The 22,706-nt window shown below is 48.0% G+C and overlaps 7 protein-coding genes across 7 annotated transcripts; 5 read left to right on the top strand and 2 right to left on the bottom strand.

The window, feature by feature from the left end:
- Positions 1–8,590: 8,590 nt before the first annotated feature.
- Positions 8,591–11,402, top strand: PtA15_11A124 (uncharacterized protein; the record flags this gene model as incomplete). Its single annotated transcript, XM_053161001.1, has 7 exons — positions 8,591–8,877; positions 9,088–10,350; positions 10,427–10,515; positions 10,622–10,731; positions 10,800–10,893; positions 10,984–11,134; positions 11,252–11,402. The coding sequence occupies 7 exons, from the start codon at positions 8,591–8,593 to the stop codon at positions 11,400–11,402; spliced, it is 2,145 nt and encodes a 714-aa protein (XP_053024991.1).
- A 643-nt stretch (positions 11,403–12,045) lies between these two features.
- Positions 12,046–13,351, top strand: PtA15_11A123 (uncharacterized protein; the record flags this gene model as incomplete). Its single annotated transcript, XM_053161000.1, has 4 exons — positions 12,046–12,302; positions 12,380–12,707; positions 12,801–12,845; positions 12,917–13,351. 4 exons carry the CDS (start codon positions 12,046–12,048, stop codon positions 13,349–13,351), a joined length of 1,065 nt encoding a protein of 354 aa, XP_053024990.1.
- Positions 13,352–14,662: 1,311 nt separating this feature from the next.
- Positions 14,663–15,601, bottom strand: PtA15_11A122 (uncharacterized protein; the record flags this gene model as incomplete). The annotated part of the gene is made up of 5 exons (XM_053160999.1): positions 14,663–14,824; positions 14,914–15,003; positions 15,158–15,226; positions 15,324–15,410; positions 15,509–15,601. The coding sequence occupies 5 exons, from the start codon at positions 15,599–15,601 to the stop codon at positions 14,663–14,665; spliced, it is 501 nt and encodes a 166-aa protein (XP_053024989.1).
- Positions 15,602–15,704: 103 nt separating this feature from the next.
- On the top strand, positions 15,705–17,292 carry PtA15_11A121 (uncharacterized protein; the record flags this gene model as incomplete). The annotated part of the gene is made up of 2 exons (XM_053160998.1): positions 15,705–16,341; positions 16,430–17,292. The coding sequence occupies 2 exons, from the start codon at positions 15,705–15,707 to the stop codon at positions 17,290–17,292; spliced, it is 1,500 nt and encodes a 499-aa protein (XP_053024988.1).
- A 377-nt stretch (positions 17,293–17,669) lies between these two features.
- On the top strand, positions 17,670–19,212 carry PtA15_11A120 (uncharacterized protein; the record flags this gene model as incomplete). The annotated part of the gene is made up of 4 exons (XM_053160997.1): positions 17,670–17,783; positions 18,521–18,686; positions 18,773–18,850; positions 18,929–19,212. 4 exons carry the CDS (start codon positions 17,670–17,672, stop codon positions 19,210–19,212), a joined length of 642 nt encoding a protein of 213 aa, XP_053024987.1.
- A 715-nt stretch (positions 19,213–19,927) lies between these two features.
- Positions 19,928–21,190, bottom strand: PtA15_11A119 (uncharacterized protein; the record flags this gene model as incomplete). The annotated part of the gene is made up of 7 exons (XM_053160995.1): positions 19,928–20,207; positions 20,291–20,390; positions 20,541–20,614; positions 20,718–20,822; positions 20,933–20,955; positions 21,034–21,099; positions 21,176–21,190. 7 exons carry the CDS (start codon positions 21,188–21,190, stop codon positions 19,928–19,930), a joined length of 663 nt encoding a protein of 220 aa, XP_053024986.1.
- Positions 21,191–21,285: 95 nt separating this feature from the next.
- Positions 21,286–22,383, top strand: PtA15_11A118 (uncharacterized protein; the record flags this gene model as incomplete). The annotated part of the gene is made up of 5 exons (XM_053160994.1): positions 21,286–21,486; positions 21,565–21,650; positions 21,744–21,963; positions 22,044–22,206; positions 22,274–22,383. The coding sequence occupies 5 exons, from the start codon at positions 21,286–21,288 to the stop codon at positions 22,381–22,383; spliced, it is 780 nt and encodes a 259-aa protein (XP_053024985.1).
- Between the last annotated feature and the right edge of the window lie 323 nt (positions 22,384–22,706).

The following is a 22,706-nucleotide window of genomic DNA, read 5'->3' as shown; positions in this document are numbered from 1 at the left end:
TTGTGGTATGGATTGTTCTTTGCACCCTTGCAGTGTTTGAGGGTGAAATTTCCAACTATACCCTCACCTAGGAGCTTGTCGCGTGTTAATTGGATATCCATATTGCCCCATTTCAAGACATGGGTACCATCCCATTGGGAGATTTGAGAATTTCGCCAGCACAACACACAAATCCAGTTTGGAACACCAGTGTAGCAAGCCGTTGAACTGTAACATCCCACAACAGGTTGTCTACAAGCACTTCTTGGAAGAGTCCCTCATTGAAACTCAACATTGCATGAATTCTGATCCGTTGTTTCTTGCGTGTGGGATCTCTAGACAGTTTTCCTTTGTCTGCCAACTGATTGAATAATGAATTTATTGACATGAATAAGTGTAGAAAAAAAAATAACAAGGAGTGGAGATCGCCCATGGGTACCCGTGGGCGGTACCCACCCGCCCGCGGGTGCCGTGTGCAGGTCCGGGTATGTAAATTTTGGATGGCTGGTACCCGTCCAGGTACCAGCTGCAAGAGTTCTGGAGACAAGAAGTCGCGGACAACCTTTTGCACTGATCCAACCCTATCTCTCAATGTCCAGTATGTATGTGCTGGACACCAAGAGGACATACACTCTCAATTTCCGGCACAGACCGGACATTGGGAGGGTGTACAGACAGCCTCTCCATGTCCGGCACAGACCGGACATTTGGAGGGTATACACACACTCTCTCCATTTCTGGCACAGACCGGACATCAAGAATTCACACGCACACATACACTTTTGATATCCAGCCCAGACCGGGCACCGAGAGGGTATATACACCCTCAATGACAGTCTATGCTGGCTTCAAGGGTGGTGTAAACTCTTGATGACTGGCACAGACCAGACATTGGATGGTTATACCTCTTGATGTCCGGTCTGTGCTGGTCATCAAGGCTGCATGCCCTCTTGGTTAGAGAATCTGCCGTTGGACCCGCGGCAGGTACCCGGCACCCGTTGGCAGGTACCTCCGGCACTTGCCCCGCACCCGCGCGCGGGTGCCGGGTGCGGGTACACTACAGGTGCCTGTTCTTTGGGTAAAACGGGTGCAGCACCCGGGTACCTGCCCAGGTACTGCCCCAGCTCCCCCGGATGCGGCGGAGTTTGGGTCGTCCAGACGAAGAGGCTACAGCATAGCCTTGTCGTCCAGGAGGAATCCCTTCCGGGAGACGAGGCTGTTGTAGCCGTCGTCCGGGAGACAAGGCTGTTGTAGCGTCGTCGTCTGGGAGGGATCCCTTCAGTGAGACGAGCTGTTGTAGCCTCGTCGTCCGGATCTCTCGCGGAGGACGAGGCTACAACAGCCTCGTCTCCCAGAAGGGATCCCTTGCGGACGAGGAGCAACGGTGGGCCACTACGCTACAGGGCCACTTAGCATTAGCGTAGCGGCAAAAAGCGCCCGCTCATTTTGAGTAGCGTTAGCGCGCTGTTAGCGCCGCTACGCTGCGCTACGTTTCAGCGGCGCTAACAGCGCGCCAATTGTATGTTAGTGTTAGCGCGCCGCTACAGTCACTACGCTGCGCTACAGCGCTTTTAGCGGAAAAAAAGGCCTTTTTTTCAGCTAAAAGCACTGTGGCGCACCGTAGCGCGCGCTCTTTTGCGCTCTGCGTGTGTAGCGTTAGCGCAATTGCGCGCATCTGCGCTAACGCTACGCTAACAGCTAAATTAGCTGCGCACCCTTTGTGCGTAGCGTTAGCGCAGAAAGGCGCAATTCCGCTAACGCTACGCTAAAAGTTAGCGGAATTCCGCTACGCTACGCCACGCTAACGCTACGGTTAGCGTAGCTGGCCCACCGTTGCGAGGAGGCTGTATCTCGTCGTCCGCAAGGGATCACTTGCGGACAACGAGTTGTAGTCTCGTCATCCGCAAGTGAACCCTTGCAGACGACAAGGTACAGCCTCGTCGTCCGCAAGTGAACCCTTGCGGACGACAAGATACAGCCTTGTCGTCCGCAAGGGATCACTTGCGAGCGACGAGGCTGTTGTAGCCTTGTCGTCCGCGGATCCCTTGCGGACGACAAGACTACAACAGCCTTGTCTCCCGGAAGGGATCCTTTCCGGCGGCACCCGCCGGTACACCCGCGGCACCCGCCCGCAGGTGCCGGGTACGGGTGCGGGTGCCTGTTTTTTAGGTAAAACGGGTGCAGCACCCGGGTGCTGCTGGCACCCAGGTCCAACAGCAGATTCTCTACTCTTGGTGTCCAGCACAGACCGGACATTGAGAGGGTGTACATACACCCTCTCAATACCCAGCTCAGGTTGGGCATCAAGAGAGTATATACACCCTTGATGACCGGTCTGTGCCGGTCATCAAGAGTTTAGACCACCCTTGAAGCCGGCATAAACCGGCTAGAGGGTTGAATTTTAGGCAGTACCCATGATACCTGGCACAGGTACCGCCAGTACCCGCCCTACGGGTGCCGGGTCCAAGTCCGGGTATATGAATATGCCCAAAATGATGTTGCAGCAAGACACAATGCGGTGTTGAGATGAGGATGGGCAAGGAAGGATGAGGAAAAGATCTTCTGCGCCCGCTGATCCAGAACTTCACTACAACATGGATGTCACAGAAAGAAAGAATGTGTGAAAGCATACAACCTGTGAACCTCAACAAATGACCGCAGGTACCCGTACCCGCCGTGGGTACCTGGGTCCACTCAGCAATCTCTAAGGAGGAGCCATGCATGTATTTAATATGATGGAGAAATTGCACACTGACATATACGCTTCCTGAAGTGACAAGTGAGTTTGAATTCTGAATGCCTGAACTGCAGGTCAGGGTGTAAATGGGTTGGGCCGAGCCAAAACCGACCCAAGACCCGTTGGGTTTTGGGTTGGGTTTGGGCATGTTCTTAAAGAAAATGGCATGATCCAAACCCAACCCAACCTGTCTTGTAAAATTGTTGGGTTGGGTTTGGGCCTGTTTTTCAACCCAAACCCAACCCGTTTACACCCTGAACTGTAGGGAATTCAGGATGTGTTACAAGCCTTGCTCAAAGTGATGGAAAGTCACAGTGGTTGACTTCTCATTCCTCCAACAATTCTCAATGAAATCCGGGGCCAAGGCAAAAAAACAAATGATTGATTCCCCTGTGGGCACCTGCCCAGTTCTAATAATTCTATGCACATAGAAAGAACAAAGCATTCACATTAAATTGATGGTTTTTGGCTGTAAGATGTTGTCACTTCAACCACTACCAGATATCCTGAGTGGGATATCCAGTAAGAAATACAGGATACCTTGTATCCCAAAGCACACTCCTATTACAGAGTGTGCTTTGGCACACTCCTATTACACTTTGCCATACTCCTATTACAGAGTGTGCTTTGCCACACTCCTATTACGAGTGTGCTTTGCCACACTCCTATTACAGAGTGTGCTTTGCCACACTCCTATTACGGAGTGTGCTTTGCCACACTCCTATTACGGAGTGTGCTTTGCCACACTCCTATTACGGAGTGTGCTTTGCCACACTCCTATTACGGAGTGTGCTTTGCCACACTCCTATTACGGAGTGTGCTTTGCCACACTCCTATTACAGAGTGTGCTTTGCCACACTCCTATTACAGAGTGTGCTTTGCCACACTCCTATTACAGAGTGTGCTTTGGCACACTTTTATTACAGAGTGTGCTTTGCCACACTCCTATTATGGAGTGTGCACTCCTATTACGAGTGTGCTTTGGCACAATCCTATTATGGAGTGTGCACTCCTATTACGTAGTGTGCTTTGGCGCACTCCTATAATGGAGTGTGCTTTGGCACACTCCTATAATGGAGTGTGCTTTGGCGCACTCCTATAATGGAGTGTGCTTTGGCGCACTCCTATAATGGAGTGTGCTTTGGCGCACTCCTATAATGGAGTGTGCTTTGGCGCACTCCTATAATGGAGTGTGCTTTGGCGCACTCCTATAATGGAGTGTGCTTTGGCATACTCCTATTACGGAGTGTGCTTTGGCATATTCCTATTACGGAGTGTGCTTTGGGATACAGGGTATCCTGGATATCCCACTCTGGATATCTGGTAGTGGTTGAAGTGTGTACGTCTTGACGGACTTGCTTGAAATTTAAAGTGTTGTTGCAGAACATGTTGAACTTGTTCTCCCACCGTTTACAAGCATAATCTACACCGGGAGTGGTTATGTATTGCAAATGTTTAACTGTCTTCTTTGACTCCACTCAAGTGTCAGTCAAATTGATAATAATTTTATCAATTGCTTTCCTAGCCAGGTTTGGAAATTGAGGTTGTGGAGCTTCAATCTCCATATAGTATGATATTGGAGGATTTGAATTCAGACATATTCACTAGAGGTTGATTGGAACAAAGGGGGATTAGAATGGGGAATGGAGCAGCACTAGAGGGTGAGTGGAAATGGTCAAGAGATTGACTGGCAGCGCTAGACAGTGTAAGTGGAAATGGCCAAGACAGTGACCAGCGGTGTGTGAGTGGAAATGGTCAAGAGAGTGACTGGCAACACTGAGTGGAAATGGTCAAGAGACTGACCGGCGGCACTAGAGGTGTGAGTGGAAATGGTCAAGAGAGTGAACGGTGGCGCTAGATGGTGTGAGTGGAAACGGACAAGGGAGTGACCGGCTTTGCTGAGCGGAAATGGTCAAGAGAGTGACCAACCATGCAAGGCCTCTCACTTGGTAGCTCCAGATCAGGTGCAGCAGGGCTTAGCTTATAGCGCTACATCAATAGTAGACTCCAAATGTGCTCAGCACCCCAGCTGCTCTTTGGTTGCCGTATCCCAACTTACCTTTGGCTCAGTTGTGCCTCTTCCCCAGATAAAACTGACATCTACAGTCTCCATGGTGCACACCGCAACTCATATGGAATCACCAGTCTACCATCATGCTCATCCAGAGATTTTGACCTCCAGCAGCAGTCTTTAAATTTAACATTAGAGGGAAGCAGTCTATTTTGTCTTCATGCAATTAGCGCCCTCCTCTGTTTCCCCATCTGGGGAAGTGTCCCATTCTTAAACCAACAGCTCCAACCTGTTCAACCTAGCAATGAGAGTTGTTCACAAAAGGTGGGTCCATTTCAGCTCCACACATACGGATTGCACCCAATTTTCACATCAGGCCTTAGTAGCGGTTTTTTACAATTTGAGTTGCATTTTGGTAGATTTTGCTTTATTCTTGCTTTGTGGGCTGCAAGTCAGTTTCTGGAGGGTGTGGTATGTAAATACATAGATGTGCTGCTGGGGGGGGGGGGGGGGGGGGAGTGGCGGGTAAGAGTCTGAGGAAGGCAAGCCAGTTGGAGATTGTTGCTGAGAGGGTGCCGTCTCATTCCTAGGCTGCTGCTGGTGTGTGGGGGTGGGGTCATGGTAGGCTGGCTCTGGCTGGCTGTGCTGAGTTGTCTGGCTGGCTGCTGGTGGGTTTATATACATAGTGTGCTGGGCTGGGTGATCCAATCCAAGGGTGATCAGATCAGAGGTCAATTGGATTGGGCTAAGTATGTACATACATATGTTGGGGGTGACTGGTGAGCGGAGTAGTATCAAAAGGGATAAGGTTGATGGGGTTGGAAGGTGATCAAAACAGGGGAAACCGGGGGGCTACAGGTTGGTTGGAGTTCAGGCAAGCGCAACCCCTCACACAAAAAAAATGTAAAAGGGGCTCCGGAACACCCAACAAGCCCCCTGGCAGGGCCCACATTTGCCTTTTTGCATGGACATACACCACAAGAGCGATTTTGGCTCCCTTGGACCAACAAACCAACAACAAAGGGACACACGTCGGCCTAACGTGTGAATGCACGGCAGCACGATGTCAGGGTGTCCATCCTGTCAGGCTGCCGTGCAAATGCAGGGCACCACATGATTGTCAGGGTCTCCAACCGTCAGGCTGCCGTTCTTGACAACAGGCAACCACCTTGGACAATCCGCCGCAAGCCTGCCAGCGACCCGGTGGCTTGACCCAACTCTTGCTTCCTGTCAGCTGACCTTGTCCTGGGCTCCCTTGGAGCAACGACCCAACAAGATAAGACACACTGTTGGGCTGCCATGTAAATGCAGGGCAGCACATCATTGGTGTCTTGCAACGTTCAGTTTTTTTTCTGACACATCTGATACTGGAGACCTGAGCTCACAGGGCTGTCAAACCAACGCGGAAGCTGTCTTGTCAAGGCTCAACCGGGTCAGGATGATTGTGCTTTGCTGCCGGCTTGCCGTCAAGGCCCCCCCCCCCTGCATTGCATTTCCTATTTATCTCAGAGGTTATTCTTTCATGCAAGAGCTTGAGAAAAAAAAATTGAAGAGTTTTTTTTTTTTTTTTGACTAAAAATTGGATCAGCCCATCTTGAGGATGCCACATTCTATGCTCAAATTTTACCTTCCAACCAATTGTTTGGTCTTTGGCCAAGTTGGAAGATGCAGTGCCTCCAAGCTTGGGCTGCTGCAGCAAATATGGTATTCAAAATTGCATATGCCACTGTTTATATAAAATCATAAAGCCAATTTTGGCTGGGAGATGTCAGCGTGCATAAAACTTAAAGTGACATCTCCCAGCCAAAATTGCAGTTTATGATTTTATGTAAAAAGAATCTTATGCAATTTTGAATACCATAAACATTGGGTTCAGTCCTTGCTTGGAAGATCTTTTTGTGTCTCATGCCTGGACTCTCACGGCCTCTCATGGCAGAGGTGCGAGTACATGATCTCACGCACCCATCACATGATGGGTGGCTCGACGGCTGATTGCCGACGGGCCTCTCCTGGATGCCCTAAAACATAATCTCACGACCTGGAGAGTCACTGAGAGATTTGTTTGAACAAGGGCAGCCTGTCAACAGCCTGCCCCTGCTGGCAGTGGGACATGTAACAGCGTTTGTTGGCTGGCCAACAGGGTGGCTGAAAACCTTGGCAGCAGAAAGGTGGCAACCAACAAAGTTTGGCAGGGTCAGGGAGGGTCAGACTGCCTGCAAAAACAATCGGTAACCTGACGTCAGTGGACTGCTGTGGTGTAGCATTGTCCACGCCAAAGGGCCAGAATGGATAAAAAAAATAGAAAAGAGGGGGGGGGTAATGTGAACATTCAATAAAGAGCACCACATATATCACAACAATTCTTTCAAGTCATGCAAAGAAGTGTTATAAAAGTTTGGGTAACCTTGCAACTGGCAAGAACTGGCAGCTGACCTGAGATCATTTATGTAATAGGGGGTTTCAAAGTTGGCCAGATGCAACTTGCATGCACTTTTGCAAGTCGGTGTTCAAGTTCATTCTTGAGCACCGAGTTGCAAAAGTGCATGCAAGCCACACTGTACTACACCCCCTAAGCCTGCTTGAATGTATTTTTGAAATTTGGTGTTCAATAAAAGCCTTGAACACCAACTTGCAAAAGTGCATGCAAGTTGTGCATGGCCAACTTTGAATCCCCCTAATCAACTCCACCAATTGATTGGCTCTTATGACTTGACCAAGGGCGGAGCAGGTCCGGCATCTGCCCCAACCTCAACTTAGCATTGTCCATGTCTTTAGGGGTAGACCCCCTCTTCTCAAATCATGAGTGTGAGGCAGTTGGTTTACTTCTGGCATTCAGACTCACCGAGCAGGCTCTACGCATGCGGAGGTTTTCCAACGTGTTCATTCTCACGGATAACGTGGGGGTCCTACAACGTTTAGGGAGCTGCAATGCAGCAAAACCGGGGCAGTACCTCTTCTATGAAATCTCAGACATCTGGCACTCACTCCCCGCTGAATTGAATCTTCATTTGGTATGGTGCCCTGGGCATGGGGGGATCCGTGGCAACGAGGCTGCCGACCTCCTGGCCAAGGAAGCAACAAATAGGAACAAGAGCCCGGACCGACAACTACACCATAATGCATCCAAACTCACAAGATATTTCAAATCTCAAATCATGACACCCTCTTGGAAGGAGCTGAAGAAACGGATTTCTGATCTCCCAATCTTGCAGTCAACACTGATCAATCAACTTTGATTGGGCCATGCGCCCCTCAACGCCTACCTTTTTAAAGTCAAACAAAGACTGGACCCCATCTGCCCCTTCTGCGAAGGCCAAGAAACTACCAATCACTTCCTCAACCTATGCCCAGCATATTGAAAACCTTGGAGGGAACTTATTTGGAAAGCCAGATCAAAGAAGCTCAAGGTTGACTCAAACAGACCTCATCTTCTACTCCATCTCCCAAAGGCGCATAGCCTGATTTTTGAATTCATCAGGAAGACAGGCCGGTTTCATTTCTTGGATTGATCCTATGCACGCTCTTGTAGTTTCACTTTTTATGTATTTTCTCCTTTTTTCTCTCTCTTTCTTCTTTCTTTCACCTCTCTCTGCTTAGCTATCCTGTTACCGTGTACTCTCCTGAGTTTAACAATCTCTTTATGTTAAATCATCTTTCCCTCTTCCCTACTTGTAAGTAGTCAGATACTTGAATATTCATAGTGTGCAATGCTCAAGGCAAAATTACACTCAAAAAAAAAAAAAAAAAAAAAAAATTGATCGGCTTACATCAGCAGTTTTCAACCACGCAGCTGTCCCAATTGGAAATTGGAAAGTTAAAAAAATAAAAAATAAACTGCAAGAGACGTTCAGCGGGACTATCGGATGAGAACAGGCTCATTCCTACTAGCGAGAGTCTACCAGCAACTTCGGCCAGTCAAACCCACAGCGACCACTACCATCCATCCGCCAGGAAAGAACCCACTGCCCACAAACAAGACATCCCATCTCAAGCACCTTCGAAGCATGTCGGCCTCTCAGACTGCTGCCGGCTCGGCCCCACAGTCGATCGTCAAGGACACGCATCCGTTCAATCGTTCCCAGCTCGAGGGATTACTCATCAAAAGATTCTTTTATGCTCCTGCTTTTGAACACTACGGAGGTCAGTCACCGTCCATTAAAGCAGCGCTGGCAGAAGAGTGAACGCGCGCTCATGTCTGATCTGTCTATCATCTAGGTGTCGCTGGTCTGTCAGTATTTCAGTTATTGGCCCATTTTGGCATTTCACCTAGAAACAAAATAGGGGATTAAATTGAAGAAGTTCATCATTTTTCTTCTTTTTTTTCTTCTGTTGCTCTGGATGGCCCTGGCGCGTCACACAGGTATGACTTTGGACCACCAGGAAGTACCTTGCAATCGAACATCTTACAAGAATGGCGAAAACATTTTATCATCGAGGACGAAATGTCAGAGATTGATACGACGGTGATCACCCTGGCAGAGGTGTTGAAGACCTCAGGACACGTGGATAAATTCACGGACTGGATGACCTCGGACGTGAAGACTGGAGACATCTTTCGAGCGGATCATCTCGTCGAAGCCGTCCTAGCTTCTCGAATTACAGCCGACAGTAAGGCGCGAGGACAAACTACCGAGCCCGCCGATCTGGCCAACAACAAACTTGCCAAGAAGAAAAAACTGAAGGCCGAACTCGTCCAACTAACAGATGAAACCCTGGCTCGATACCATTCGATTCTCGCTCAAATCGATAATTACACTGGCGCTCAGTTAGGAGAATTGATCCGAGAGGAAAAGATTCGCTCACCGGATACTGGTAATGAGTTGACCGAACCAGTTGAGTTCAATCTCATGTTCGAATCTCAGATCGGCCCGACCGGCCAATTCAAAGCGTATCTTCGACCGGAAACCGCCCAAGGTCACTTTGTCAATTTCAATCGGCTCTTGGAGTTTAACAACGGCAGACTACCCTTTGCGTCGGCGCAGATCGGTAAAAGTTTCCGGAATGAGATCTCGCCCAAGCAAGGTCTGCTTAGAGTCCGGGAATTCACGATGGCGGAGATCGAACATTATGTTGACCCGATCGATAAACGACACGACAAATTTCACGAGATCGAAAACCATAAGATCAAGTTACTTCCCAGATCCGTTCAAGCTGAGGGAAAGACAGAGACGATCGAAATGACGATCGGCGAGGCCATCAATCAACAGATCGTCGATAACCATACGCTAGGATATTTCCTGGCAAGGATCGATCTGTTTTTGAGGAAGATTGGGATCAACCCAGCCCGGCTTCGTTTCCGGCAACACATGGACAACGAAATGGCGCATTATGCCTCCGACTGTTGGGATGCTGAGATCCATTCTTCATATGGATGGATCGAATGTGTGGGATGCGCCGACCGATCGGCGTACGATCTGACGGTCCATTCTGTCAGAACTGGGACGAAGTTGGTCGTCCGCGAACCTCTTAAGGAGGTCATCGAGATCGAGAAAAACGTCCCCATGTTCGACAAGAAGCTGTTCGGTCCCCGGTTCAGACAGGCATCCAAGATCGTCGAAGAAACCGTCTTGTCCTTCGATGAGGCTCGGCTGGAGTGTCTTGCCAAGGAACTGGAAGCCAATGGGTTTGTGGCTCATGATTTCTTCCTCTGTCACCACTCTCACACCAATCCGTGGACCTTTCTTTCTCTTTCACAATAGGTCATCCAAGATTCGTGCCAGTGATGGGAATGAGTACGAGTTGACGAAAGACATCCTCAAGATTGAACGCAAGACATTCAAAGAAACCAGTACGCCATTCTAACTCTGGAACAAGCCTTTTACCTGATCTAAGAAACAAAAAATTGACTAGTTTTTTGCTTGTCCTTTCTATTTGGGGGACTGATATGGTTATAGCACGAGAGTATACGCCGAATGTGATCGAGCCTTCGTTCGGAATAGGCCGAATTCTATACTCGCTCTTGGAGCATTGTTATTGGGCGAGGGCGGAGGATGTTAACCGTGGGGTAAGGATTATGGAAGTGTGCAACGAGTACTGTTTTCGTGATTACTAATGCTCTTTTTTCGCTTTCAGGTGTTGTCTTTGCCACCATCAATTGCTCCAGTGAAGGTTCTCATCGTCCCTTTGAGCGGGACAGAAGTGTTCAGACCATTGATCCGATCTATCTGTGAGCATTATCTAGTTACCAAGATAATATTTATCCTCACTTCCTCGATTGACGCTGACTGATTTCTACTTTATCTCGGATGGCACGTAGCCAAGAAGTTGCGGAATGCAGGAATTGCTAGTCGGGTCGATGATTCAAATGCGTCGATCGGAAAACGATATTCGCGTAATGATGAGCTCGGGACCCCGTTCGGAATCACCGTCGATTTCGGATCGGTCAAGAATGGGACGGTCACCTTAAGGTTAGCAACACCTTTTCTTACCAACATCCTACATCTTTTTCTTTGTGAAGTACACCCCGACAGGGATTCATCAAACGTAAATGATGTTGATCTCTTTATTTATTTCCTTTTCTTTAGAGAACGAGACTCGACAAAACAAGTGATTGGTCCGATCGACCAGGTCATTGACATCGTTAGAGAAATTTGCTTGGGTGATGAGGAAGGCAAAGGATGGGAATTAGCCAGCTCAAAACTCGAAGAATATGATGGCAAACAGGACATAGATTGAACAGACTAAAACTTGTGACTTAATCCATCAGCATCAGTACGGTGGGGATCAAAATTTCTTCATGATTGTTGAAATGCTTTATTTGTTTTCGTAGTCTGTTTTTATATCTGTGCTATATTTTGACTGTTTACTGATTTCTAGATCTCTACACATTGTTCACCCTTTGCTATTATATCCTTTTTTTATTCTTTAAAATAGTGCTTTGTGGTTTGAAAACTTCCAAACTCCACGGAGGGATGAAAAATGGCTTAATAGTGTCAGTACCCAACAACATTGGTTGAGGTCACTCTGGCAGGCACGATTAGAAGATATTTGATGTTCTGCAGACGAAGGGCTTTGGGTTGTGGGGGCTAGGTACGTTGGTGAGGTGCAAAAAAGTGAAATCAACTAAACTCAAGTCTTTGTTTGGAACTCTGCTGAAAGGACACTATCACTGGACCAATTATCCTCAGCGGGGGACTTGGTTAAGCTAGGTGGGGACGTGCGTTGAGCCAAACGCGCACAGCTTGACACAGCCCTTCAAGAGTCTCATGCAGCGCATACATCCAGGCTCGATATCATCCCGGCGCGCTTTCCTGTAGGCTTGACTTCCTCCCCAACATTCTACTTCACCAATCACTCGTTGAATATTACGTCAACTACGATGGCACCGATCTACGTTCTTGACAACAACTACCTCGCAATCACCTTCCTGATCTCGCTGGCCATCCAATCCTTGGCGTTCATAGTCTCCTACACCCTTCAATTCGACAAGATAACCGACTTCTCCGGCGGCTCCAATTTCTTCATCTTGGCTCTCATCACGCTCATCTATGGCCAAACCTTCGAATCGCGTAATTGGATCGCTTCTCTGGCTGTCATGTTCTGGTCGATTCGTTTGGCTGGGTTCTTATTGTTCAGGTTCGTAACTAGTAGCAGACCAACGCCCTCTTCTGTTCAGACGATATTGATAGATCGGACTCTTGTCAATGTCTCAGGGTCCTTAAACGCGGTAAGGACGATAGATTCGATGAGATGCGTTCCAACTTTTTCCGGTTCGGGGCCTTTTGGATCTTCCAATTACTCTGGGTATGGATCGTATCACTGCCGGTCACCGTCCTCAACTCGCCCAACATCTCTGCCACTGCACCTGCCCGAATCCCATTTGGAAGCGGATCAGATGTCGTTGGTTTGATATTCTTTATCGCTGGGATGCTGCTCGAAACTCTAGGCGATTTGCAAAAGTACCAGTGGAAGGCTCGGTCCAAAGAAGAGGGCGGATTGCCCGTCTGTAGAGCCGGAGTATGGAAATGGTCTAGACATCCGGTTGGTTATTCATTGTTAAAGGCTCTACTCGCGGGATACACCTAGTTTTACCGATCTTCAACTGACAATTTCGTCCCAATTGTCATTCTGTAGAACTACTTTGGTGAGATTTTGTTATGGTGGGGCATCTGGTTAATGGTATGTGATGATCATGATATTCATCGTCGTGGAATAAGACACTCATGCATGCAACTTGTTTTGTTCTACAGAGCATTGAATCCGCCAACAACCCAGGAGTTGAAGATTCTCCAAGACGGTTACTACATGCAACAGTACTCTCGCCAATCTTTATTACGATCCTACTATTGTTTCTCTCGGGTCTGCCGACAGCTGAAAAACCAGTCCAACAGAGTGTATTCGTCAAGTCGTATAAATCTAAACTAGATAAAACTCTCACTCAACCATCTCCTCAGCCTGACGAAGACGTCCACCATCAAGAAGGAGAAGAAGATCATTGGGAGCAATATAAACTCTATCTAGATCAAACTTCAATCTTATTCCCGATCCCTAGCAGATTGTACCAAAAGATCCCGAAAGCACTCAAGACTACTCTATTGTTAGATTGGAGCATATACAGATTCGACGAGAAGAGTCCCGAAGCCCAAAACCTGATCAAGGAAATCTCTGAAGACCATCAAGCTTGATTCCCGTCCTCTCCAAGCTTCCTCCCCGTCCGTTCTTCAATCAACCGACATTTTTTGGATACCCAGCATTCATCTTTCACTTTCATTTTTCCCTGCTATTATGATCATGATATATCTGGTGCTTGGTTGAAAAAACGCACGATTTGACTTTATCCACTCCCATCTTGACTGCTTCTTCTAGGTCTCTCTGTATGGTCGTCATTAAGTTATCATTATATTAAATGTTGTTTCCCTTTTCTTCGGCTCGCACCGAAGATCCCTCGAGAACATAGTGTAACGGATAACAACAGCATAGATCAATGATTTTATGTATTGTATATTGATTGATGCATTGTATTTCTGTCCCATCTTCAATTTGTTTATGTACTACTATGTATGTATCTGCTACCCGCTGCCTTTTTCTGCAATTGACTACGCACTATTAACACATCCAAGCAAAATACACAAGAAAAGGTATAATGTATTCCTACATTACCAATTTGAATTTCCTATGGTCAGTCCACTCAATTGAGATGCCTAAACAATACTCTAGTGCTTCTGAGGGTAAGCTACTCCACAAGAGTCCAAGAAATATGTAGTATAGCATCAATAAAGATAAGGGAAGACAGCAGAGGTTGAGGTTAAATTAGAAGGTTGGGTTGGGCCCGGGTAGGAATTGGAGTTGAGATATTGGAGGACTTCCCGTCAATTTGGGAGCTCAGATTTCTCCAGATTTTGCAGATAAATCTGGGCTCAATTGTCTCAAATCCTAGATCTGCCTAGATTTCCCTGCAAAATCTGAAAAAATCTGGGTTTCCAGATCGAAGGGAAGTCCTCCACGGAGTCCATTCAAGGTTCAGGGAGGTTAGGTTTGGGATATTCAAGGTTCTTTGGAGGTGGTGAGGTTGGGATGGTTCTGTTTCTGATTCTTCTTGCATACAAGACTGTTATTTCCAATTTCTGTTTTATTTTTAGGAGCAGTGTTGAAACTTCCAAAAAAAACTTGAATAATTGTAAATAATATCTTTTGTAAATTTTGAAAAACACTTTTACATTTTGGTTTTCAGAATCATTTTTAAAAACCCATTTTACACCACTTGGCCAAGCTTGATGACTTTAAGATGATGGGTTCAGGTTCAGTAATCCATAAAACCGGCCATAAACAACTGGTAGGGACCTGTACATTAACGAACAAACAGCTCACGTAATTCCCCTGGCTTCCGGTATGACTTCCATGGCTATTTTTAAAGCTGCAGTGCTTTGTTTGGTGATGCGTGGGATCGGAGAGAGGGGTGAGAATAACTGATAGGAGAGAAAAGGAAGAGTGAGGATTCAAGCAAGTTTTTCAATCACTCGGGCCTTGAGAATCTTGACTGGTTCTCGAGGTCTGTCTTCCGAGTCTACGTTGACCGATCCGATCCGTTCGAGAACTTTTAAGCCTTCATAAACCCGCCCGAAGATCGTGTGCTTCTTATCTAAATGTGGCGTAGGTGCCTATCAGAAGTTTCATCATCGTCAAAGAAAAATTGATGGCGCAAATGTTAACAAATGTGATAAGAAGGGAGTAAAAGAAATAGCTCAACTAGTGTTAAGAAGAATTGGCTTGTGTTCGTGTTCGGCCCACTGTTCGCCATGGCCAAAATCCCAGCCCCTGTGAATCTTAATTCTGGATGCTGTGTAGGAAAAAAAAAAACAATTTTACAAAACGGGGAATTCACAAAGAAGCGATCAGTTCCAGACTTCTGAGAGGCGCAAGAAGTCAAAAATCTCCGGCAGAAAACCGATTATTTCGATCGCTCATGGAGGACGGGACCATAAATACCTTACAATTTCGTCTTCGAATTTGTCGCCGTAAATGCTCCGACCACCTCTCCCTGTGCCGGTTGGATCCCCGCCCTGAATGCGTTTTTACCCATGAACCAACCAGTCAATCTCATATGGAATGCGTGTGCTCTTTCCGCCAAAAACCAAACAGATCCAAAAAGAAGCTGACCTGGGCCATGAAATCTGCAATTACCCTGTGAAAGACCGTTCCGTTATAATAGCCTCGATTGGCTAATTCACTAAAGTTGTGACAAGTCTGAATGCACATGAATTAGTACCCGTTTTCATGATGGAAACCCGCTGAAGCGTGGTGGGCCTGCCTGTGAATGGCAATGATAGCAAGATTTGAATTACCTTCGGAGCATGATGAGCGTACAATTCGAGCTGGATGACGCCCATACTGGTCTCCAAAATCACTGCAGTTTGTTTCCCCGAGTGCTGATCCATCGCGGTTGTGGTGTGTGTATGTATGCAGGTTCTGGTTTTTCTGGTGGGCTGTCGGTAGTCGATCGACTGCGGCTGCCTGCCGCAGCAGCCGGCCTGTGAGCGCATGTCTCGGAGTCGGGTCGGAGATGACCACCTCCGGGGCCCGAGCCAGCCACAAACCACGATGTCCCATTTCTCCAAGCTGCTCAAAGAGTCCAAGGTGGTCGGCTCGGTGGACACGAAGCTCGAACAGGTCTACACCTCCTACAATGGCTACCTCCTCAACTCGAGAGACTTCGGCCTCAAACGATCGCTGCCGGCCAAACTGAGCCCCAAGTCGCCATGGATCCGGCTGAAATCCTTGGACACTCCCTATCGAACGGTAGACTACCGCTCGGCGGCCGCTGAAACATCTCTCGTGAAAATGTGGCGCCAGCTCGAAATCGGCGTCAAAACTGCCCGGAAGAATCATGCCCCTCCCACCCTTGCACCCGAACCACGGCCGATTCGGATCGAGTTTAGCTGGTTCGATGAAGGCAGTAGGGAGGCTGCACTCTCAGACTCAAGGATCTCGGGAAGGTCTTTATCTAGTAACGCTCTTTCAAAAAACCCTCGAGCTGAAAAGGGTAGAATGAAACATATCTGGCAGATGCATCAATCCCAATTCAATCAATTCTTGGAAATCATGCGCACTCATCGACAAGCATTCAAAGAGTTTTTGGAGAACAAGGAGAATAATCGAAAATCGATTCCAAATAATGGTTCGTCTATCCCTCATGACCATCGATCACTATAGCGCACATCACTCAATTTTTATATTTCGTATAAATCAATTCACCCTTGATGCAGATCCAGATACACCGAGAGCGACGATTGATCTCTACCAGTACGCTCAAGGAAACCCAGATCAGATCCGACGAGATATAGAAGAATTTCTCGAATACGTGACTGAGAAAGAAACGGTCGAAGCAACAAATCTTGGCATACTTCCGATGACTCATCCCAACCTCGGATTGAACTATGCACACTTCGATCAACTGCACAACGAACGATTGACACCCGCGATCCCGGGAAGAATACTGGACCAAGCAGACATCAAGTCGAGCCGACAGACGGTCAGCTTTGCAGGGATCGTGGGCTCTCTCCAGCGCTCATCTCACATCGACCTCCCCTCAACCTCCTTCGAGCCTGACTCCAACGGATACCATAATCTGGACCAAGGGAAAGCCAAGTTCAGGGTCGAGTCGGCTTACATCGACCCCTATGATCTCCCGAGCGAATTCGACTTCCAAGGCTTCAATAACCAGGTCGATCAGCCGGTCCGATACCAGGATCCGAGGGACAAGCCGCGAGCACTAGAGACAAACCGATTGAAGCTCAACGTCAGAGAAGGAACTCACAGTGATTCGAGTCGAGTGAACGCTCATACGAAGATCGGCAGTCGCGAATGGGTCGGAAATCCCCCGCCTAAACGGCAGGGCACCATCGTACTCGACTTCCTCAACTCGATCACCCGCAACTTCCAGCCCCCTTCATCTGGCTCTCCAAGCCCTAACAACGCCTCCTCCCCCAATGATTCTCCAGCTAGACAACTTCAATCTAATTCCCCTTCTCAGCCCCCTAATAATCAGAAAAATAGGTTTGGCCAGATGCAGAACGATCAACTGATGAAGGTTCTCAAAGGATTGGTTGGAAAACCACCCTCTGAGTAATACCCTTACTCTCCTCTTCATCTTGTTTTCCACATACAATTTGCAGCCAATTGTAATCGAAGAGAGCAGTTAAAAATTATCTCATCTATTTTCCCATAAGAAATCTTTAAATCCATGTTAAAAACGCCTTTCGGCTAGATCTTTTCACCTTACAAGCCCAAAATTATTTGGACAATGTGTGATTAAATGTGGAACAGCGGTCAAGGCCCTCTTCCTATAAAACTTGACAAAGGTTATGATGCCATTACCATTGGTTGACGGAGACGCAAACTAATCTATTGTGCTTCACACATTAGGATATCGTCAAAGTGACAGAAACCAAGCCGGGTCGACGCTTTAACGAGTACTTCATCAGACACACGGAGAAAGCCTGAACGATGTACGACCAATTGATGGCCCAGCCACTCCCGATCCCACCCAAACCCGCCTCTGCTCAAGCAGCGGCTGCTGCTGCCCCCGGAAGTGGAGCTCAAGACAAACCTCCTGCCTGGGTTCCCAACATGAAAGCCGCAGCAACAAAAGCCTAGCATGCTTAGGCATCAATCCATTTTTATTTTTCTTCTTCTCCCACTGCTCAACGTTGGTTTAGCTATCAAACTCTTAGTAACATTCCTATAGAAATCTACAAACTTGAATCTCACTGCCTCTCGCGTCCAAGTATCGGCAGTCATCTGTCTTCCCTGCTTACCGCTTTCAATGTCTCTCTTTCACAAACACAGATGTGCTATCCTGTATCAGCACCATCACCTTTTTTTAGTGGAAAGATTGTTCTTGAAAAATTGTCGGGGACAAATCTTCGGTCATGTGGAGTATGAAATTCACAAGCCCTACAATTGTGCACTGGTTCTTGGACTGCAAGAAGGCCTTGACAGGGGATGCCAAGCAGGCTATAATGCGGGATGCTGAGCAGGTCATGAGGCGAGCTTAACTAAGGCTCTCCTTCGGAGGCGCCCTCACTCGCGGGAGGAGACTTGTGTTTTCACCACGACGGTGCCGGAGCAATTTGAGGCTCAGGCTGATCAGGCTCAGGAGGGCATGAGCCGTCGGAGGAGTCAGGGGATGAGGGCTGCCCAAGCGTTGCTCGACCCGCGGGCTCGGATGGCTGCTAGAGGAACGCCAACCTCCTGTGCCATGATTGGGTCCAAGGATTCCCGGAAGAGTCCTTGTCCCATTTGGCCGAAAAAATAATTTACTTCGTGTTACATCAATACAAACTTCATACCCCTAGTTTTACATCAAGGCTCGAAATACCCCTAGTCTCACATCAAGGCTCGAAATGTTTTTACCGAGACAACAACGTTTGCCGGCACTCCCTCCTCCCGCGGCTGAACCCCCAACAAATCTCGATATCGCCAGTCAGCTCAGCCACCTGCGCGACATTTGCCGCTGGGATTGTGGGTGGTTTTTGCTCTTGCACTGCCACTAACGTTACAAAAAAAAACTAATATTCATGTTTCCTTTTCTCTACTAAGCTCACAAGTCAGGATCGACGCCACTCGACTGGGAGTTACGGCAACAACCTTGGCTAGAACTGTCATTCGGATGATTGGGTTTGAAGGTGAGTGAACTTGAAATGTGAATTGATCACAGTTGCATTGGGTCTGATATTTACTTACATTTTCTTTTCTTTAATCAGATGCTCTTGCAGCCCTGCCACCTGCCATCCAGGTTGTCATCCAAGCCTTTCAACAAAATATGCAGGCTCAACATGAAGATTTGCAGGCTCAACATGAAGAAACCCGCCGCCTCATCAACACCCGGCTGGATGATCTTGACGGCCGACTTGCTACCCTGAATGCCGAAATTGCATCTCTGAAGGATGCTGCAAACAGCCACCTTCAAGAGACCATTGAGATCAACACTCAGACCCAACGACGATTGCGGGGACGTGGCGGTCCTCGCCGAGGCCGCGGAGCTTGATATTTTACTCACTTCTAATCCTCAACCCGCACTGTCTTTACCGTCATATATATCTGTTTCTTGAAATTTGATGCCTGCCAAGTTCTAGCCACGCACTTGCCCCAGTTGAAAGTTCATGGAGTACCATCATGAGGCACAACAGGAGGTGGGATTGAGCCGGCGGTATCACCAACAAGCTGCCATTGCCACCCAGAGTCTGTCCCCTTGTTGATTACTGATGTGCAACGGGAAATTGCGAGTTCCGTAAAGCCCGCAAATGTTAGCCGCACAACCCCCTCAGGTGCCTCATCCCAAAAGAGACCTTCTTCCCAGTTGGGCCTCCGTCCGCATCGTGAAAACACCTGTTTCCTCCTGGATTAGCCCGCCACTGTAACTGGCAGGTCTTCTCCGCACATTTCCCTCACCACTCAGAGAATCCACTCCGATGCACATCTTTGCCTCAGCTTTATGCTTCGATAGACTTTTACCCATGCAGGGTCCGTGGGGGCCGGGGACGCCGCCACGATGGCGCCCCGATTGCCCCGCGGTGTATCCCAAAGAGAGTGGAAACAAAGCAGTCATAGTTGTACAAGAAAATAAGGATGAATGATAGCTTGGAAGGTCAACAGGGGTTTCCCGGGACAGTTTGAAAAATAGAACGAGGATTGGATTAGGTAGGGAACGGGGATGTGGTGATGAGGTCAGGAGTGAAGGAAAGGAACGAGGAGACAGCCAATCAAGCTTTTATCCATCCCAGGGCGAGTTCGGCCCGGCGCACGGTCTGGTCATCAGCAAGAGGTTGAGGCCGAGTAAGTTCTGACGGCCGCTCATCATTATCGGTGGGTAAACAAACAGGCCGGTCGTCGGCCGAGCCGCTGGAGCCTGGTCCCGAAGACTCCGACTGTCCGCCCGTCGCCGGCTGGCTCGAAGTCTGCAAAAAGTCTTCTCCTTCTTGTTGGTCGGTATGCAGAAGCAAGAGCGGCTGGATCTGTCGCTGTAGTGTTTCTTGATTTGTTCTATATACATTTTTTCCAACCGGTACTTGGTCAGTAAAAAATTGACTCTCTCCTGACCGATTAGAGGGGGGGTTCAGACTGACCGGATATTCGCGCATAGAGTTTCCAGCTCGGTGAGTCGTTCGTTGACAACGTCTCGTCGATGAGCTGTCTGCATCCTTCCTCGTAAGTTCTCGGCTACGACTGAGTGTTGTGTGTTGAGATAGAGGGGAGATAATTGGGGCGCAGTCGGTTAATGTTACTCATTCCTGCTTCTCTGCTTTTTGTTAATTTTTTGTAGACTTTTTTCAGTGAATCAAAAAACAGAAAAAACCATTGGATTTGGGGACGGACTTAGGGCTACTGCCACTGAGAATAAGAAAGCTTCGGATAAGAAGTTGGCACCATTTTGAATAGCCTTGGTATCACTGTTTTCCAAAAAATTAAAAAAAAAAAAGGTTAATGATTATTATCTCTCAAGCGAACAAGAGTTTCAACAGATGGGAAAGGGTGGGTTGGGTTAAGACGAACCTGAGGGGCCGAATAACAGGATGTACTTTGGCGAAAATTCCGGCGGCCAGGCGAGTTTCGTATCGATGAAGGGATTGAGCAAGGCCTACACACACTGTACGAAATCTTTGTTTTTATAATGACAGCAGATTCGGGATCAGTACTTTCTAGATGGGTAAAATGTTTTGGTCGGTCGGATCGGAGGTGACTAATGTATGCCAGCGAGAGAGAGAGACGCTTGGCTGAACTTAGGATGTTCCTGGACGGCAGACGAACCACATGCTAGTGTCAATTGATATTTTCTTGAGGAATAAAGAGTGGAAAGAAGCAACTCAACCTGTGCACTGATCTTGAGCCGGTTGGCAATTGGTTTGCTCAAGGTCTTGATCAACAGCGAGACAACCTGGAGGATGAGGATGGATGGTGGTCAGTATCGATGCTTGCTGAGCTGAGAATAAAGTTGATGGTTGCTTACTCACTTTGACCGATGCCATGGCCGGGTGCGGCTGTGTTGGGTGGTTGCTGGTGGGTGTATGCGGAGGGTTGAAGCCACCTCGCCCAGACCGAAAACCAACTCTCACTCACCCCGATGGCGAACGCTTCCAGGAGTTTCCTCCTGCCTGGATCCTTGCTTCACAAGCTACAGATCACCACCCATCCGACGAGGACCTCAAGACTCGCAAGCTGTCGACTTGGCCGCTTCTCTTGTTCGCCGAACCGGACCAGTCGGGCCGGGAGCCAGTCGAGCGGATTCCGAGAGCCTCTGGACACATCCTCCTGGAAGCCTCGCGTCAACCGGCGATGGACACCCATGACCCTCGTCCTCGTCTCCGTCCACATCCTCACCTTTGCCCTCGGTACTTGGCAGGTCCAACGCTTGAGCTGGAAGAAAGACCTGATCAAAGACTTGGAGAGCTCTCGAACCGATCGGCTTGCCCAAACATATCAAGTTGAGTATTTTGTATATTTATCCCTGAGGAAATAATCCCCAACTCCCTCTCGTCCTTGTTGCTGATTCTCCATCTCCGGCCTTCCGACCCTCTCTAGTCCGAAAGTCATCCCTGAGTTTGAGTATCGAAAAGTCAAACTGAAAGGCAGGTTCGATCACGCCAAGGAGATCTTCATCGAGTCTAGAACCCGCGAAGCAGAGCTGGGATATCACCTCATCACTCCTTTCTATCCTGACAACGGCGGCGAGCCGATCCTCATCAACCGTGGATTCATCAAGCGCGAATTCAAAAATCCCCAATCCCGTCCCCTCAGTCGTGTGGGCTTCTCCTTTCCTCAAAACTTGATGCAAACCCCCCGAGTCGACCTTTACTTAGTAAATATGTCTTGACTTCTTAGGAGTCAACAGATATCGAGGTTGTCGGCATGCTCCGCAAACAGGAGAACAAGTCCTTCTTTCAACCGAGCAATTCGAAAGACTCCAACCAATGGTACTTTGTCGATATCCAAGAGATTGCAGACCATCTGGGTACCTCGCCAATCCTCGTCGACGCCATTACTTGTACGCATATTGTCTTCTTCTTTCCAGAACATTTCTCACTCACTTTGGCTTTTGGTTTTATGAATAGATGCCAATAGTGGCAAGTTGAAGGAGATGGCTTCCAAAGCTCTTCCGATCGGAAGATCCCCTCAGATCTCTCTCCGCAACATGCATGCCACATACATTGCCACCTGGTAAGACTCGGTCATTCTTTTCTGTCTGTTACGCTGAGAGACGCAAACCTATGGGAAGAATATAGTGTATAGGTTGCACTGATTGTTCATGGGGGGAGGTATGCAGCCATTGGCTTCTCTCATGCTGTAGCAGCGGTTGGTCAGTAAGATCTGAGAGCTAGGTGACCTGGTTGCAAATGCAGATTTGACCATCACTTTACTACTTGGAGGCTTCAGAAAAAAATGAACCACATCAAGCAAGCCATGCTTGCAGAAAGCTGTAGATTTTTTATCCTTGTGGTGTGCATAAATTAGGAGTTGTTGTCTTGGCAATAGTCGGAGATTTGA

This window comes from Puccinia triticina, chromosome 11A (assembly GCF_026914185.1).
Source record: "Puccinia triticina chromosome 11A, complete sequence".
In the NCBI taxonomy this organism is placed as follows: Eukaryota; Fungi; Basidiomycota; class Pucciniomycetes; order Pucciniales; family Pucciniaceae; genus Puccinia; species Puccinia triticina.
Note: the sequence above shows the minus strand (reverse complement) of the source record. Positions and strands in the feature narration are given on the sequence as shown.